The 19296-nt window shown below is 39.9% G+C and overlaps 1 protein-coding gene across 1 annotated transcript; it reads left to right on the plus strand.

The window, feature by feature from the left end:
* The first annotated feature begins 1484 nt into the window (after positions 1 to 1484).
* GFPT2 (glutamine-fructose-6-phosphate transaminase 2) lies at positions 1485 to 18272 on the plus strand. The gene is made up of 19 exons (XM_051793837.1): positions 1485 to 1532; positions 6140 to 6247; positions 6874 to 6972; positions 7689 to 7814; positions 8378 to 8436; positions 8932 to 9066; positions 10496 to 10557; positions 11503 to 11582; positions 11850 to 11967; positions 12643 to 12806; positions 13303 to 13398; positions 13504 to 13601; positions 13942 to 14062; positions 14218 to 14375; positions 14512 to 14626; positions 15230 to 15357; positions 16065 to 16232; positions 16657 to 16818; positions 17425 to 18272. The coding sequence occupies exons 1-19, from the start codon at positions 1526 to 1528 to the stop codon at positions 17467 to 17469; spliced, it is 2049 nt and encodes a 682-aa protein (XP_051649797.1). The 5' UTR covers positions 1485 to 1525; the 3' UTR covers positions 17470 to 18272.
* The last annotated feature ends 1024 nt before the right edge of the window (positions 18273 to 19296 follow it).

Genomic DNA, 19296 nt, shown 5'->3' on the forward strand with positions numbered 1-19296 from the left:
CACTGTTTTCTTTAATTTTATGACTTGAAAATATTTATAAATCTTGGTTTTAACCTTAAAATTGAGACACCCTTAAAGTGACACAAAAAGGATTTTTTGTAGTTGAAATGTTGATGTTCCAACCTTTATCCTTCATTCAACCTCTCCATCAAGAGAAAAAGTGAAAAAGTTTGAAGGAATCACTACTTTATGTAAAAAATTACCTGCAAAAAAATGCAAGAGAAAATGAACCACTGAGTTCTAGATTAAATAAGACACCTTTTGCTTGAGCTTCAATAACTCTATGAGATAACCAGGATCACGTCTATAAAATATTTTGGTCCTTTTTAATAAGGAAGAAAAACTATATCATGAAACTTTGTGTATTTTTAAAAATCTTGTTTGTTCAAATAGCAGCTTGAGCTACTTCTGTGCACACTGGCAGTCCAAGTGTGCTGCAAGGCACTTGCTTTAAAAGCTGCTTAGAGGAGGATCCCTGGGATAAGAGACAAGTTTCAGGCGTACCCTGAGGAAAATATTGGCCAGGCTTTTTCCTCATCCTCGTGGTGTCTGCCTCTAGGAGAGAGGCTGGCTGGGGAAGCAGAGGCTGGAGGAGGCTCCTGGAGCAGTTTCTTTCTTGCCAAGTACATGCAAGAGACCTCAGAGGCTGAGCAGGAGTCTTGGCTCTCCCTTAGGTGGAGCCCAGTGGCCACGTTCAGCTGAGCACGGGCTCAGGTGGTGCCCGTCCTGCCTGTGCAGATGAACTGGGCTGCTGAGTGTGTGTTTGTAAATGCTTGTGGCTGAAAGGGGGGCACATTCCCCTGTCCAGCTCAGAAAGGGGCTGCCCAGCCCCTCTGCCTCAAGCCAGGCCATGTTGCCCTGACAGGAGGAACTGCTTTCACCACCTGTCCTGCTCCTCCATGGAACTGGGAGGTGGAAAACTGGAATTAGTGCACAAAAAACGCCCCTTATGCTGTCCATGGACACACAGCCAGGTCTCACTGGTGTTACTGCCATGCCAAAAATCCCTGAGCCAGCCTGAGTCACCTCATGGCATGACATAAGGACTTGAAATTCATCCTGTCTTGACAGGACGAGAGGACACAACTTCAAGCTGCGCCAGGGAAGGTTCAGGTTGGACATCAGGAAGAAGTTCTTCATGGGAGGGGTTGCCAAGCATCGGATCGGGCTGCCCAGGGGGGTGGTGGAGTCCCCATCCGGAGGTGCTCAAGACACGACTGGACGTGGCGCTGAGTTGACAGAGTGGTGATCGGTCCAAGGTTGGACTCGATGATCTTGGAGGTCTTTTCCAGTCTTTCGGATTCTGTGATTCTCCGTGTGCGGAGCCCTGCAGACCTCCCCGCAGCCCTCGCAAGGGTCGGGCCGGGCAGGGGCAGGACCCGACCGCCCCTCCGGGGCTGTGGCCCCGCCGGGGCCGGGCCGGTGGGCGGGGAGGCAGCGCTATAAGAGCCGGAGCGCCGGCCCCGAGCCGGTCTGTGGCCGGAGCTGCGTGTGCTGGGAGCGGGGAGGACCGTGCGGTGTCACCATGTGCGGTGAGTGACGGGCCCGCCAGACAAAGCGGGCAGAGCCCGGCGCCTCCTCTGCCGGGGTGCGGGACAAGCGCCGCTTTGTCCCTGAGCAGAGGGGCGCTGGGGCTGCGGGATCGCTCGGGACTGGCATCCCGTTTGGAGGGTGGGAAGGAGAGGGAGCGCCTGGCAGGTGAAGGTGAAGCCCCTTCACCCGCCCCTTCTCCCAGGGAGAGGTGGTGGTCGGTCAGTTCCCCCCACTCTCCCTCCTCCGTGCCCTCCGTGCCTGGCGCCTTGTGATGGGAATCGCCCTGTTCCCAGTGCCCGGCTGCTCCGGGGGTGTCCGGCTGCGTGGATAACCTCTGCTCCTCCTGGTCCCGCTGCCTCTGAGGAACGGGCTGCTGGAGGCTCTGGGCTCTGTCTTTCCTAATCCAGGACTAGATATTAGTCGTGACTCATTTCCCAGCTGCGGCGATAGCGAGAGTTTTGTGGTTTTCAAACAAAGACAGTGAAGGAGCCTAATTCTTAACTGATGTGCCTTTATCCACCTTCCTTTAATGAAGATGAGATGGTGAAGATAATTCCTACGTCGTGTATACAGTTGCTTAGATACACTTTGGATCAGATTAAAATCAAAGTGTGGGTTCAGAAGCTGGTAATGCAATTGTATTTAGCTACAGAGGAAACTTCAGTGAAACTTTGCCTATCCCGTCACTGACATCACTCAGGTCTGGAAGGATACTTCTCTTGAAAGCAGAAAAATTTGCACTTGTACTTAGTCGTCATGAACAAAACCTCTTTTGTGAGATGCAGACTGAAAGTGAGTTGAGTTACTGCTCCCAAAATTGTGCTTTCCGAGTTAGATATCTTTTCCCTGCCTCCACATCCTCTTTGATTGTAACCTCAGAAAGAGCAAGGAGCTCAGCAATCCTCTTTCTCTGGAATGGAAACACGAGGTGATATTGTGTGAGCTCCTATTGTTTGAGCTCCTACGTGACAGATCACTATCAGTGAGACAAACTCTGGTGTCTTCTAAACAAAACCCCTTCAGGTGAGAGACGTGGCTCAGTGCCTAAGCCACCCAAAGGTACTGATGGCAAGCACTAAGCAGTGAGACATGTAGTGGTAATGTAAAAAAAAAATTGCGAATCTGGACTGTGTGATGATTGGGAAATGAGGGTGTTAACAGGGTTTAAAGGAGTTTGGTGAAACGTCTGACTTGGGGTGGAGTAACTGAGTCAGTACGAAATGGCAAACAGCAGCAATCCATGAAGTGCAGTGAGAGTAGTGCTAGGGTTTTTTTCCTGTCAACTTTTAGAGACCATTTATGTGACATTTGTTCTCATGAAAAACGTCCCCCAGCTTGCTAGGCTGATCTGCTGTAGGAAGTGCAGGAGCTCTTGAGATTGCAACCAGTAGTTTCTAAATTACTGTTTTTGTTGTTTTTAGTTTTGCATATCTTTCCTGGTTTAAGTGCTGATTATGCAGTCTACTGTGTTTTGTCTGACTTCAGGTAGCACATGAAGATTTATATACACTGCTTTATGTTTTGAACATATGTAGGTCATAAATTAAGCTATAAACATGCTCTTAAGAAAACAAAATTGAGATGTTATCACACTCATATGTAAGCAGACAGTATAGCAAAATAATGCAGGGTTTAAAAAACAGTTAAGATGCTCTTGAACTGATGATCTACCTATTTTATATCAAATTTATTTTCATCAGGATGTGAAGTTCGGAGTGGGACTTTCTCAAAGCTAAGTTTCTGGCACCAACACTGCTTACCCCAATAGAGGCACAATTTTATTTTTTTAAAAAAATAAATAATTTTGTTCAAACTTCAATCATAGGCTGCCCCCTTCTTGATTTTGGTGAAGTCCTGCTACCGCAGGAGTTCTTGTGGAATTTTCCCACCAAAAAAAAAAAAAAAAAAACCAACAACTTTTCCTCCTCTTGATGCTCTACTTGCAATCCTGAAAGGGGAAATATAAAGGGAGAGTCTGGCTTTCAGTGTTTGCATCTGATTGAAGCTGTTTTTAGTGATGTTTTAACAACCTTCTGTTTCTGCTTTTAGTTCCATTCTAAAGGTAAGCCATACATGATCGACCTAGTTCATGCTTCTGTGCAAACTCTGCAAGTACAGAAAGTTATGAACTAGATTTGCTCAGATCAAGAGAAAAATGCCCCAGTAAAACACTTTTTAGATGCTTTCATTGGATGTTATGTTTATATGTACTTGAGTGTCCTCAGGGGGGAGCAAGCTCAGGAAATGGGATCTAATACCTTGGGGAGGTCATTAAAAAGTAACTTGCTGGCATCACAAAACTCTTATCATGAGTATGATTCAACTAGGATTCAGTCATACTGGTGTGCTTCCAGAAGGAATGAAGCTACAAGAAGTCTTTATCAGAAGTAGTTTCTAAATAAGTTGAGTAATGTGCTTTGAATCTGACCAAAATAATGACTGAGGAGGGAAGAAACATGCAAGTGGATAAATCACAAAACAGAAACGTATTAGAGAAACAGTGAGATTGATTTCCTTTAACTGGAAGAGTTTATAATATATTCCTTGAAGTCAGGCTGCAGCTATTGTTTTCATTGTAAATGGCCTCTGGTGACTTCTGCATCTTCCAATTCACGAGTGTGGAAGTGCAGCTACAATTCCCTGGAAACAAGGATCTTTTTAACAGTCTCAGCACACTGGTAGCATTGTAAGGACTATCCCAAAGGAAGGTTCTTCCTGGAGCTCTCTGTAGTCAAGGAGGCCACATGGAACATACGAGGCTGATGAGTCTTAAATTCATTGTGAAATCTGGCCTAGAAAGTAGAGTTGGATCTGAAGAGAGGTGTGTGGCAATTTTTTGGAATGATGTTGAGAAATTTGTATTTGAAGGAATTGGAGAATACTGCTCTTGAGGTTCGTGGTCAGTGCCAGAGAACAGCAAATATCTGTCCGGGAAAATTATCAACAGGCTCTCAGTCTAAAGTGACTATATAACCAGAGGCATTATTTTTCAAAGCATCCATGAAGAGCAGTACTTAGCTATTGAAATTCCCAAATACCTCCTTAAATGCAACTGTTGTCTTAATATCTCTGTTCACATTGTGTGCTCTAGAAATAATTAGGCTCAACTCCTCATAAATCTCACTTCTAAAGCAAAAAGCGTTTTCCACGCTCTAATCTTTCCAAAGTAAATTCAGAGGCAAATGTAATAGTCTCTTAGTCTCACTGTCAAATCAACAGTATTAACAGCTTATAAACCAGTGGAGTAACCAACTTCACAACAATATTTATAAGGGAGATTTATTGGTGTATCATTATAACAGCTTCTTCACTACAACCATTTACAGTTCAAAAGCCTTAATTGAACGGGAAGAGGGTGTTAAATTTCAAACAAAGGCTTTCCCTATCTAAAACACTTGTCTGAACTGCTTATCTGTTGAATTCTTGAAGTCTGTTTTTTTTCTAACTGTGGTCTCCGGTCCTGACTTGTTGCTTGAAGAAACTATTGAAATAGTTGTTTCTGTTTCATTGGGGTACAGATTTGCCAAACTTAGTAAAAGAATCTAATGTATCCTTATAAATATCAGAGTCCCAGGAAGAGCAGTAGGCAGAGAAAAGGAATGGTCGTGTTTTCCTTTGCAGGTGACCCTTTATTATACCTTTTCTAAATCTAAAACAACATCCACAAAATCCTTCTAATAAAAAAAAGCTTGTGTACTTTTGCCTTCCAAAAAAAAAAATAAAAAAAGAATTAGGGTGGGGAACCAACCCCAAAACTAAAAAGGCCTCTTCTTGTTCCATGACTGCTCTATTCAAGAGAAGAGGGATCAGACTTTCAGACTCTTCCAGGCTCTGTTTGCCAAGTAGGCAAGGAGAGAGTTCATGTCATTCCCTGTGATGCCTCTGTAAGACCTGACCTGAGTAGCACGGGGCAGGCACAGGGATCTGGTGTCTCAGAGTTTGGTTTGGCAGCACCATTGTGTTGAGGCAGCGCAAAGGGCGAGTGCTTGTTTTTTGGGTGACCCCGTTTTGTACCTTCTGTTTCTTTCCTTTGTTGTCCTATCCTATTGACTTCTGCCCTTCCTTCATGTTTTCTTCCCTATTCTCTTGCTGCTGAAGTGCCTGTTGTGTGGAGGATTAAGCTGGAGCCTTTCAGAAATGGATGTTGTGCGTAGTACCTACCCATGGGTATTTAAGGCCATGACTTGGATTACAAAAGTCTCCTTGTGTTAGTCCTGGTGAATATATCCCTTCTTTGAATGTCTGGATATGAAATAGATCACAATGTTCCCATTTTCAGCTGTGGTTTTCGTGAAGAGTAGAATTTTTTTAACCTCTCCTCACCGTTTAACTCTTGGTGGGTAACATGAGGAAAGGGAAACTGGCCAGGAAAGTGTATGTTTTGTGTGGTGAAAATGAGGGTCCCGAGTCCTTTATTGTATTTGAACTCTTTCCATTCAAAAACGCATTAGGAGGAATTGTACTAAGTGGTAGGTTGGGTGCCTCTAGGGCTTCTCCTTGATATTAGTTTTAAAGGGTTTTAAATTGAGTCTGAAGGCATGCAGATTCTAAAAAAAATCTTTGCTTTTTTTTTTTTTCCCCTCCTTCCCCTTTTCTCTTTAAACAGGAATTTTTGCTTATCTGAACTACAGAGTGCCTCGTACTCGGAAGGAAATATATGAAACCCTGATTAAAGGATTACAGAGACTGGAATACAGAGGATATGACTCTGCAGGTATGTAAACCAACTCAACAAATTAATTTTTAGCAACTAGGAGCTCATTGCATGATTTTTTTGGGTACTTTCAATGTCTGGCACGTTGGATTTTTCTTTCTTTATTTCACAGATTACCAGATCAAAACTAATTATCTTGATTCTTGGAGTACTTCAGCTTTCCTCAGGACTTTAAATGGGGTGTTTAGCTCTGTAATTAGATGGTTGAGGTTTAGTACACATGAGCAGAACAAACAGGGTATGAGGAAGAAGATCTCTGTACAGGGCCATATAGTTTGTGCCTCGGCCTTTTCTGTGCATGTGAGTTCCAGTGAAAGGATGGGGAAGATTAAACTTGTATTTAAGTTTGAGATGGTTCATTTCATCAGGCAAAATATTTCAGACTGTCCTTAAGCAAAATTTGAGATGGCTCATGTATGTTTTGATCTATGCAGTGGATATAGGCTTCATGTACTTTCATTTGAACATACACAAGTCTTGCAACAGACTTCAAATATATCCCTTTCAAGGATAATTTAAAAAGTATTGCTTCAGTGGTGTGTACTTGTCTGTATTTTTTCAGTCTTTTCTTCATCCAGTGTATTTAATGTTTTAAATAACACTTGTGACTGTGTCCTATATTGCAGGAGTGGCAATTGATGGAAATAATAATGAAGATAAAGAAAGATTCATTAAACTAGTTAAGAAAAGAGGAAAAGTAAAGGCCCTGGAAGAAGAGTTGTACAGTAAGTGTCTTAAAAATGACCCCTTTACTTTGGCCTCCCAGTCAGATATAATCTGCATCTCAGCAGAAAGCCAGACTGTAAAATTGCAGTTATGATTTTGTATCAGAAATAACTGCATTGTGAAATCCAATATCAGTTAAACTGTTTGTGCCCCTCAAACCTGCACTTTAAAAGCAAGCTGATATTTAGATACAGCACTGTGAAATTATCAGTCTACTCTCCCCTCTTTTTGGTTGCTTCTTTGTTCAAAACCTGGGCTCCTTTGGTGCTTTACTCATGTGACTTCTGTGCTGGAGGGCTGAAATGCTGAAACATGCACTGTGACAGAATTTACGACCATTTAAGCAGCTGGCTGTCATCACAATCTGCTTTATGCAGTGCTTCCATCTGTGAAGAACTGAAGCTGTGTTTTAATACGTTTACACTATAATTTGTAGTAATGGGGTCTGTTAGCCTGGCTGTTGGTATGGGTTGAAAATGCCCCAGTCTTGGCAAACAAAGTTTTAATCACAGTAGCTTGAACTTTCTGAAGTGCAATGTGGAGAAAGCAAACGGTTTAAAAAAAAAAAAAAGCCAGAAGATAACTTTTAGATTTTTGCTTGTGGGAATTCTCTTTGTTTTACTCTGTGTGTGTGTGTGTGTGTGTGTGTGTGTGAGAGAGAGAGAGAGAGAGAGAGCGCATTAAATATTCAGTAAACTGAATTTCTCGTTTATAGAACAAGATGACTTGGATTCAAAAACAGATTTTGAAACACATTTCGGAATTGCTCATACTCGCTGGGCAACCCATGGTGTACCAAGTGCAATAAACAGTCACCCCCAGAGATCAGATAAAAGGAATGGTACGTAATCTCTGCAGCACTTGAACTGTATGAATCTGAAATGATTCAATCCACATAGCACATATGTTATTACTAATGTTATGGTATCTATTTTTTATACTGGGGTTGAGCTGTTGCCATTCTGGACACTTTCACAATAAAATATTCTCTTCTCAGGCTAAAGTAACACTGTAAAAAATTAATGAAATCTCTTTTCTGAAAATTGCAAGCTAGTCAAAGTACAACATTCTCGTTATGAAAGGTAAGATTGAAAATGAAGTGGTTAATATTTCCTGGCCCAGAAAAGAGAGATTTCATATAATTTTTTACTTGAGATGGCTTGATTCTCTTCTAATAGGTGTAGTTTAGAACTGCCTTCATGATTTGGAACTGCCTTCATATGTGGTCAGAATTTGTAAGGTTCTGCTTTTGTTCTCCATGTTGTGATAAACTGTAGGTTTGAAAGCTAGAAGAGGTAGTTTTGAGTGTACTCTTAAGGGCTTTTTTGTTCCCTTTATTTTTGTGTTCTGAGTTAAATATCTTAATTATTCACTGCTGATGAATGTGTGTATTCTTCCTTTTAGAATTCGTTGTTATCCATAATGGAATCATCACAAATTATAAGGACCTGAGAAAATTTCTGGTGAGTCTGTGCCAACTTGGTTCTAAAACTAGAAAGTAAATGCTCCACCAACTACTGTCAGATCTTTCATGACTTTGGTGGAACCTGAACTCAAGTTTCTTAATATAATTTATAAAATATTAATACCTAATAAAAATACTCAGTAACTAGTGAAGTGCAATATGTTCTTGTAATCCTCAATGCGAAGTATTTATGAGTAGAGTAGCAGTTTGTGCTCTCAGACTCTTTGAGAGGGTGTGTGGAGTGGGCTCCCTCCTGTCTCTTTGTTTCTTGACAGATGCTAAGCAAGTCTTACTACATGTCTTATTATGTTATTTCCCAAAGAGACTTATTCTATGGCAGGATAAGTCTTTATATTTTGCCTACAGTGATTTCTATCCACTAGTCCAATGTAGTGCTCTGCCTGTGCAGTTTCTAGTGAGAGGCAGCTGAGACTCTTCAGTGCTTCTTGTCTGAAGATGAACAAGCTTTTTACTCTTCTATATGATATTTCAGGAGAGCAAAGGCTACGAATTTGAATCTGAAACAGATACAGAAACAATCCCCAAACTGATCAAATACATGTATGACAACAGAGAGAGTGAGGACACCAGTTTTTCAGCCTTGGTAGAAAGAGTTATTCAACAGTTGGTAAGTGGGATGTTGCTTTTTTCCTGTACCACTTTACAAGCTACTTGTGGGGTTCCTGCAAATTCTGCATTTATGCATTTAGAACCTCTGCAGGAATTCTTAGAAGGTGCTGCAGATAACACTTCTAGGTCTCTAAACAATGCTTAATAGACCAAGAAATGAGATTAAAATTTTGGAGACTTCAAAGGCTTTTCAATGTTAAATCTTTAAATTGTAGCAGCAGTAGGTTTGGTTTGCTGAGGTTTTTTTGTTGTCTGTTTTTTTTTTTTAAGCAAGAGATTATCGCCGTTTTTTAGTGAAGAAATTTAATTAAAAAAAAAAATTAATAGGAGCCTCTGGGGGTTGAAATCTTTCATAAAGGGCAGTGTGTTCTTAAAGGCTATTCTGATCATGTTAAAACACTGCTGTGATTCAAGTTTGGCCAATGCCTTGGCTCCCCTATTTGGAACTAGATCTGACAAACTGTACTGATTTCCAGACTGTGAAGTGGGAGTCTACTGTTACTCAGTATGTGAATGCTTGAAAACTTTGATAGCTGCATTGCAAACTTGGAGAAAGCTGGCTTTGTTTCCTTCCCCAGTCCCTGGGCAGATGTTTTCCCTCCCCTTCCTGCAGTTTCTTACACTCTTTTCACCTCCCCTGTCTCCTCTTTAAAGCAGCTCTGTAGGATTCCTTGGAGCAGGGCTGGAATACACATGGAGTGAAGGCCTGTGTGGGTCAGGAGGGAATAGTGGTGAAGCCACATAGCTGAGGGGAAGGGTGGCTTCACCTGGCCACAAAACAAGGGCAGAACAGCCTGACTGGAGCCCTTCCATGAGAGGAGGGAATGTCACCATCTCTCCTCTGCTTGCAAAGTGTGGGGGCCTTTGCTCCTGCTTTTGGAATACTCCTCCAGTTTGCCAGCTGTGTTAGTACTACAGAGATGTTTCTGGCTTTTGTTCTTGTGTTCTGGATTTTTTTTTGGTGTGCGTTTTGTTTCTGAAATCCATTAACTAGAATTTGCTGCTTAAACTGGAAATAGTAACTCCACATTTTTAGCTGAAAATGCATGATAATGCACTACATGCACATTCTTATTGAAAGTCTTACTAAAAGTAAATGTCTAACAGTCTTCATGTTGATTATGAGTAACATCTCTGACACTTTCATAACCCTAGAAGTTGCTGTTTTTATTTTTAAAGAGAGGCTAAGTGCTCACTTCCTGATCTTTCTGCCGTTGCACTGCTAATGTCCATGTTGGCTTGTTCTGCTCCATGGCCAATTCCTTTAAAGGTGCAGTCTGCCCTCCAGGAAGAGATTCCTGATAGCAGTAAAGAGTGTTCCTTCAGAGCCTCTTCAGGGAGAGAGGCCCCAGTTTAATGGGATGCAACTAATTGAGATAAGCTGCTGAGGATGTCTTTTTTTGTTTGTTTGTTTTCATGGTTTCCAGGAAGGTGCTTTTGCATTGGTTTTCAAGAGCATCCATTACCCAGGTGAAGCTGTTGCTACCAGGTTAGTAAAAGTCCAATTTTATACATAATTCATGCTGTAGGTTAAAAAAGGCTAACATCTCTTAAAGATACTAGAATATTGATGTGTAAAGTGCTTAATTAAGCAAAAGTCAGTGAGTCAATAAAGAAACTCAGCGTATCTTCTGTTTATGAAGTTGTATTAAGAGTGTGCTGGCATTTGTCCTATATCAAAAAAGGGACAGAAAGGATATTGTTCAATTTTACTTCACATGGAGTAAAGACTGAGATAGGTATACTCAGGTTGGTTAAAAGGCCATCAGAGTAATAGGTTATACAAATAGTGTTCTATAGTTGTCATAGCACTTATGATTTCTTTTTAAGTTCTACTTTTATTTATGACTTGGAAAACAACTTTCAGGAAATGCAAGGATATTAAAATAGCAAATGAAGTGGCAGTGGGAAATAAAGCCTGTTTTATACTATAACCCAAAAGCCCATTGCTTCTGTGGTCTAAAATAGGACTGCATTAAAATTGTGGAACAGCCAGCTGTACCATCACTCTAGCTGGAGAACATCTTCTGAAATGAACTATTCTATATGTGGTTCAGGTTTGGGTTTTTAGGACTGAGGGTATTTAGAGAAGCTAGTCTTGTACTCTGAGGTGATGGTGGAGGGTGACTTGTTCTTTTATTCCTGTGATTTTTTTTTTTTTAACAGAGTCTTCAGTGTGGCATGTGACCCACATAATTAAAAAATTGCCTTCATACTCTACAGTTTCAGAGGTGCAGTAATGATTTGGCAAATCTTACAGAAGCAAGCCAAGCTGATTTAACTCCTGCCATGTAATGGCTTTAGGATCATGGTTGAGGAGGGTCTTTCTACTTAGGAAACTAGATGGGATACTGTCTTTCAACTTCACAGATGTCCTTTGACTTCTTTGTGTGCACGTTTCTCTTCATGAACTTTCTTGTTTTCCATTTTGTAGGAGGGGGAGTCCTTTGCTCATCGGGGTAAGGAGCAAGTACAAGCTTTCAACTGAACAGATTCCTGTTTTGTATAGAACATGTAAGTTGATTATTTTTAAGAACTAAAATTACTGTTATTTTATAATTAGAAATTGGGTTAATTGGTCTTTGTACTGTAAAAGTACCAGCTGATGCCCCAAATAGCTTCTTAGCTATTATATTTTTATACTATTGAATGTGCAGTTCATGTAAAAGACCCATCCCCCAAAATACTTGTGTTACTGTGGTATCCTGAACCTGTATGATCTGTAATCTCTGACTTGAACAGAACTGGTCTTGCATTTAAAATATCTGATTTCTTTAACAGGCAACATTGAGAATGTGAAGAACATCTGCAATTCCCGAGTGAAAAGACTGGACAGCTCAACCTGCCTTCATGCTGTTGGGGATAAGGCAGTAGAATTCTTCTTTGCTTCAGATGCAAGGTAGTAGAAGTATTTAAACTTTTCTGAAAATACTGGTTCTTGTTTAGAAGTGAGATAGTTCTGGAAATCTTATGCTGTCTTGCTGCTGTACAATTGCTTTCTGATAGAATAGCTTTTAATTCAGGTAACTTCATAAAGCCCCCAGGCTCAGGTACTTGAAAAATGTGAAGGCTTGTCACCAGCATCTGAGCTTCAAACAAGTGCAGCCAGCTGCTGACCTCTATGTGAAATACATCCAGTGCAGGAAAATAATTTGGGTAGAAATGGACAATATCAGCTAAATATTTGGGCAGACTGTAGGTTAGTCTGGGTTGTGGTGTCAGAAGAGGAAATAGTGGTGTGGTTCCAAGCTTGGCAGATACCTGGACATCAGGTGCACATTTATGTCAGAAACAAGATTGGGACCTTGGCGGGATCCCTCAGGGACAGGGGGAGGCAAGACCAGAGCAGCAGGAACTGATGCAGTGGTTCCTGAGCCGCCTCCTCTGGGTTGCTGTGAGAGTGCAGGAGGAGCAGCAGATGGAGCCATTGCCTTTGAGATGACTCTATCTGCATTTGTGCCCAAAAGGAAGAGACGGAAGCGCGGCTGGAAGTGCTGCTGTGACATATTTAATTGCTTTACTATTACAAGCTCTGATGTGTCCGGTTTTGTTTTGTTTCTGTTTTTTTCTGCAGTGCCATCATTGAGCACACCAACAGAGTGATTTTCCTAGAAGATGATGACATTGCAGCAGTAACTGATGGGAAGCTCTCAATTCACCGTCTGGAGCGTTCGGCCAGTGATGATCCTTCCCGGGCCATCCAAACCTTGCAGATGGAATTGCAGCAAATCATGAAGGGTGGGTTGAAACGTCTGTAAATGAATATCATAAAAGATGGCTGGTTACTGTTTGTGAAGTAGATAAGGCAGAAAACTCTTGATTTGTTTTGAAAATTATATTTAGGTTATTTCTACTGGGAGCTGACATTTCCAAATTTTAAGATTGAGACGATGGGCAGTCTGGCACTCTGTCCATTTTAGCCTTGGAAAAGTCAAAGATGCTTCTATTCAGTTCAGTATTTAGTGAAAATGTAACTAATGTTAACATGTTGTAATTGTTGGTAGAGTTTGATTGTAAACTAAGAATTTATGCAGAACACAAAAGTTTCTTTAAAAACTAATTTAGTTCCCTTGTCAGTGTTGGGAAATGAAACCAACCAACCAGAGTGAATTACCAGTCCTCCCTTTCTTCTTGCCTATTCCTAAGGTTTTGTTTAAGCTGATACAGTCAAATTATCTTGCTACAACAGGTTGTCTTAAAAGTTCTCTTTACCATGTCATGCTTTTGTAAACAGGTAACTTCAGTGCCTTCATGCAGAAGGAAATCTTTGAGCAGCCAGAATCAGTTGTCAACACGATGAGAGGAAGGGTGAATTTCGAGAGCAGCACAGGTAACTCAGAGCAGGTGTTCAGGCTGCACTGGGCTTAAAAACTGTAAATATACCAATCAGAAAATAAAATGCACCACTGATATATGCATATTTATTTGTCTGCAGTTTTGCTGGGGGGGCTGAAGGATCATTTGAAGGAAATCAGAAGGTGCCGAAGACTGATCATTATTGGCTGTGGGACCAGTTACCACGCTGCAGTAGCTGTATGTTCAGCCTTGGCTCAAATGCACATGTAACTCTTAATTGCTGGGGTTTTAGACAACAGCTCTTCATTTGCTTTTTCTTCTATCTCAAACTTTGTATTTCATTGAGGGGTCTCACCCTTTTATTAATTTTTCTTTGTGCCATGTTCTTTATTAATGCTCCAATGCCTATTAACTTGCCATGCTAGAAGCTGACTTTTTTCACCTTGGTTTTTAGAGCTCTGGTGAGCTGTTATTATCAGTTTTTCTCATAAGAATCCATTTAGATTATCTCTGACTCATAAGATGCCCAGACATTAATGGCAATAGTAACAAATATTGTGTTGCTGCTTGAATACAGACTCGACAAGTATTGGAAGAATTAACTGAATTACCAGTGATGGTGGAACTTGCCAGTGACTTCCTGGATAGAAACACCCCTGTATTCAGGGATGATGTGTGCTTTTTCATAAGCCAGTCAGGTGAGCTACATTTACTGTTGAGTGTGTGCTGTAAGATTGCTTTCCATTGCATTTTGCACTGTGTGGGTGTGAATACAGTTATGCAGAATTTTATGCTTTTCAGGAATCATTGCTATCCTCTGCCAACCTGAAGTCAAGATGCAAATGTTTTCCAGGTGAAACTGCAGATACACTTATGGCCTTGAGGTATTGTAAAGAACATCGTGCTCTGACAGTTGGCATCACAAACACAGTTGGCAGCTCAATATCCAGGGAGACTGACTGTGGGGTACATATCAATGCAGGACCTGAGATAGGTGTGGCAAGCACAAAGGTAATTGCTGTTCAGTGTCTGACTTTCATGCTTCAGCCCTGTGGAATCCAATTAAAATTTTAATTGTAGCACTTCAAACTGAGATCATATTAACTCTCTGCAGACTTAGCTGTTAAATGTTTTGTTTTGTCTGCAGGCTTATACCAGCCAGTTCGTGTCTCTTGTAATGTTTGGCCTAATGATGTCTGAAGACAGAATTTCCTTGCAGAAAAGGAGACAGGAGATCATTAGTGGACTAAAATCATTGCCAGGTATATTGATATTTTGGGTTTGAGGAGGCATAGGGGACGTTGGCAATATAAAATACTCCTCAGGGATTTTTCTTTCTCATTTAAGTTTCACTCTCCCCCACCTACTGAAAGGGAGACAATATGAGAAAAATGCACTACTCATTTCTGCACCATTTGCCAGTTTTACAAGCACCCTTCCAAGAAACTTGGCAGGAAGATTGGAATTTTCATGGGCTGGGTTTTCTAATTACAGTAAAGTAGTTTTGTATGAGAAATACTATTTGATCTCCTAAATTGACAGTTTGAATTTTTTAAAGCCTTCCGCTTTAAATCAGGATAGATAAAAGGAAACTAATTCAAGGTGACTTTAAAACGGATGTTCACAACTTCCTTTAAAAATTCAAATGGGATGCATGAGCACTACTTAATCCAATAGTATCTTTAAATTTATTACTGTAAATAAGGCTGGAGAAAATATCCTTAAACTGCAGTCAAAGTTACTAAGTTAGTGGTTGAATTCTATTAAGTGTATTTGTTCTATTAGATAATTAGAACACGCTACTACAAGCAAACTATTTTTTCCAGTTAAAAAAAATTTAATATTTTTTTTCTGTGCCTCAATAGAGATGATTAAAGAAGTCTTGTCCTTGGATGAGAAGATACACGATTTGGCTCTTGAACTGTACAAACAAAGATCATTGCTGGTTATGGGTCGTGGGTATAATTACGCCACTTGTCTGGAAGGAGCTTTGGTAGGAACTTCTCAATATTGTAGAATGTTATTTAAAATGAGATTTTGTGGCTTCTGCAACATAGATTATTTCTAATATTTTATTACAACTTAATTCTGCTGGAGTAAAGCTGTTATCTATAACTAGGAGCATTTAATTGAACACATACATAAGGTGAACCTGGATACAACATCAGTTTCTTGTTTCTTTCACGTAATAAATGCAGCGTTTAATGGGTCTATTTAAAAACCAAAAACCTAACAGTTTACACTACTGACCCATTTGAAAATAAGATCAGAAAACCCCAATGTGCTGGTGTTGAGAAGAGGTGCTTGTGAAGGAAACTCATGAATTATGTTATGAGCATTCTGGTGGATGGACACATACCCATCTCTCAGAGGAGTTTGAAGTGTTAAGGGTAGACTGCATCAGCCAAGGTTGTGCTGGGGGCTTGGTTCTTAAAGTTCCTGTTGATTATTCCAGCTCTTTATCTGCAAATGCATGTGCCTGGGCAAGCTCTGCTTCCACCCACAGCCTGCTGGAAATCCCAGCAGACAGCCCATGTGTTATCACTAATAACTGATCTTTGAAAATACCAACTTGATACCACATGTCTGCATTGAAGTGGCAGAGGTACAACTTTGCTGTTTTGCTTCTTGTGGCTGCTGTTTCTCCTCTGATTTACCAGTAACTTGATGGCATTTCTTTTTTTCTTTTTTTTTTTCCAGAAAATAAAAGAAATCACCTATATGCACTCTGAAGGGATCCTGGCTGGTGAGCTGAAACATGGGCCATTAGCCCTAATAGATAAACAAATGCCTGTTATCATGGTGATAATGAAGGATCCCTGTTTCACCAAGTGCCAGAATGCTCTGCAACAGGTCACTGCTCGGCAGGTAGGATATTTAACTACTACAGTGTCAGAGGAAAAGAGATTGTGCAAGAGGTTGTATTGCTGCTGGCTCTGCCTCCAAAAAAGGATGTACTGCTGATTTTGTTTTAATTATAAAGTTATAAATAAGGTACTACATCTGCATTGTGGGTTGTCATTACAGGTTAAGACCAGCAGTGAAAAAGATAGCATGTGGGTCATTTATTTGTTTAAGCTTTTTGTTTTGAAGCAAATGGAATAATGTTAAAACTCTGCAAGGTGAAAACATTCAAGTCTCACAATATAGTGAAAGGCAGAAGTCATTAGACTGGCATTGCCTTTGTTAGATACTTGAGTGTCTTCAAACATAGACAGGCATGCTGTGAACCAATATTTCAAAGCAGTTCTAGGTTGGCTCTTCACTTACCAGTGCAAAATTGTATTTTCAGGGTCGTCCAATCATTCTGTGTTCTAAAGAAGACACAGAAAGCTCAAAATTTGCCTACAAAACCATTGAGCTCCCTCATACCGTTGACTGCCTTCAAGGAATCTTGAGTGTTATTCCTCTTCAGTTGCTTTCATTCCACCTGGCTGTTCTCAGAGGATATGATGTAAGTGCTTTCTATATTTAACAGTCCAGTTAGTGCAGTTTTGAACTTCCTCCTACCAGTGTAAAGTGAGAGACCCAGTTGTATGGCATATGTAGCAGAGGACTTTGATAACAGTTAGAGGAGCTTATCATGACTACGGTGGTACAGGTGGCATTTCAGTGCCAATTCTTCAGTTCTGTAATTTTTAAATTGTTATCCTTCTAAAAAATGATAAAGATCATTTGTTAATTTGATTAGTTAAGAATAGATATGGGACTTTTTAGAGAACTAAATCTTAAAATGTGACATTGTAGTTTAACCTAAAATAGGTCAATGCTTTCTACTGCTTGGTTTGCTGATGTGTAGGTGTGTCAGTTTGATAATGATGATGGCTTTGGAGGGGTACCCTGAGCAAAACAAATCTGTATTTGTTAGGAGGGTTTTGGAAGCAAGGATGAATTCAGCTAGAAGTCATTATCTGCAGATCTATAGTCTGTTGTGTGTGTTAATGTGCCTAGAATAAAGCAGAACTCATTAGGAAGTCTGAAAAAACACACTAAATGAACTGTCAAATGCAGAATGTCAGTATTACTCTGTCAATACTGAAAGTCTGTCTCTTCATTCTAGGTGGACTTTCCAAGAAATTTGGCCAAATCTGTTACTGTAGAATAACAGCCAAGAACAGCTGATGTTTTTGTCACCAGACCTCTGAGTTATACTTGTAGAAATGTATTGTTCTCAATTGATAGGTACATGTTTTTTCTAAAGAGAATGACAGTGCTGACTGGAAAGTGTCAAAAGGATTTACCTTGCAGCTTAAAAAGCTTTTGATGTGCCTTGTACCCAAGTGCTTTTGCTCACAGCAAATATTCCTCTAAGTCCTGGAATTGCCAAAGAAGATAAAAATTGTTTACACACGGTATACTGAATGAACTTTTCTACTGTGCAATATATATATATATGTACAGCTCTCTCCAGAGTAACTGTGAACATTTTTTTTAGCCTACACTACTTAACTAGTTTTAAAGATATAGTATTTATAACTACAATTGTATAGCTTTTTTTTTAAGTTATTTTTTTAGTACATTGCTTATCTGTAACATTGTTAATGCTCAGAATGTAAATACTGAGCATGTTGACACTTATGTACAGTTGTTGGGGATTTCTCTTCTTCAGCCTCAAACTGGAAATTTGTTGTCCCTCTTCCTCCCCACCTTTCTCTCCTCCCCTTTACATCTGTGTTTCATATTTAACCAGTCATTTGCAAAGTTATTCTGTGGCTGTAAATTCCCAGCTATGTTCTAAATTTCTGCTTCTTTCAACTAATTTGAACATCTAGAACAACATTTGTTTTCTATGCCACCCTAGCTCTTTTTTGCATAACATGTACGGTGTAACAGAATAAGGGAACTGGATGTCTTTCAAGTGATATTTTTGTTTGAAGAGGGTACAATGAAATTACAATGCTATTAAAAGATGATATAATTCTTCTTGTTTTGTGTGTGTGTGTTTTTGCTTAGTTGGTTTTTGTTTTGGGTTTTTTTAACTTGATGACTCCACATCTCAGATCTGAGATGTTTTCCAGATGTGTACTGACACAGCAGTGTCATCCCTGTAGGTTCTACTGTTGTTCACACCAGCTGTTGATTAAACCTTTGCTTTCTACCTTCTGCTGAGGTAGATGAATGTGGAAAGAAATTTCCTGCAGGTGAAAAGAGACTCTGTGCCTGTGTTTTTACATATGTTGCTCATGGTCATAAAGTTGCCTCCTTGGCCAGGAAAAAGTTGCCATAAACTTGCATTTAATATATAGTATCTAAACTCCTGATATTAGAATTTATATAAAAGAAACTCCAGCACCCTATACTGGCACATAAGAGAATACTCAGTACATCTTCCAGCTAGGGATAAAGTCCCATTTATTAACATATACATTTGCAAAAGCACACTGTGCTAGCTGTGAACTAACTTCCAGTAGGGAAGTACTTATAAACCTCCAAATAAATAAGGTAGATTCACACATGAAGTCCTCTACTCTTTAGTGTTCTTTTTTTTTTTTTTTTCAAATGGTCAGAAAGCATAATATTTAATTTTTCTACATTTTATTAACTAAAAACTTGACCAGTAAAAGTTTCTTTATGCTGTTCCTCTGCAGGTTGGGTTCTTAATGGAGTTGTTTTGAATGCTTGTGTAGGTTAAGAGCTTGAGAGTATCACACTGGATTGTAATAGGAGCTACTTATTGGAAACTGGTATAGTACTTTTTATAACCACATAAAAGAGCTCAGATCATAAAGAAAAGCTAGTCTGACCTAGGTCCCAAGAACATGTAACTATGTATCTGACATGTTTTGGTAAGTAATGCAAAGGCCCCTTTTACTCTCTGTCTAGAATTAGTATCCTCTTCGTATTAAAAAGACTATAAAAATATTTAAAAAAACCATCAAGGGATACTGATGTCATCTAGTCTATATAATACATTAAATTGACTTATTAAAAA

This window comes from Manacus candei, unplaced genomic scaffold (genome assembly GCF_025592945.1).
Source record: "Manacus candei isolate 608988 ecotype Guabito, Panama unplaced genomic scaffold, ASM2559294v1 h1tg000037l, whole genome shotgun sequence".
Lineage (NCBI taxonomy): Eukaryota > Metazoa > Chordata > Aves > Passeriformes > Pipridae > Manacus > Manacus candei.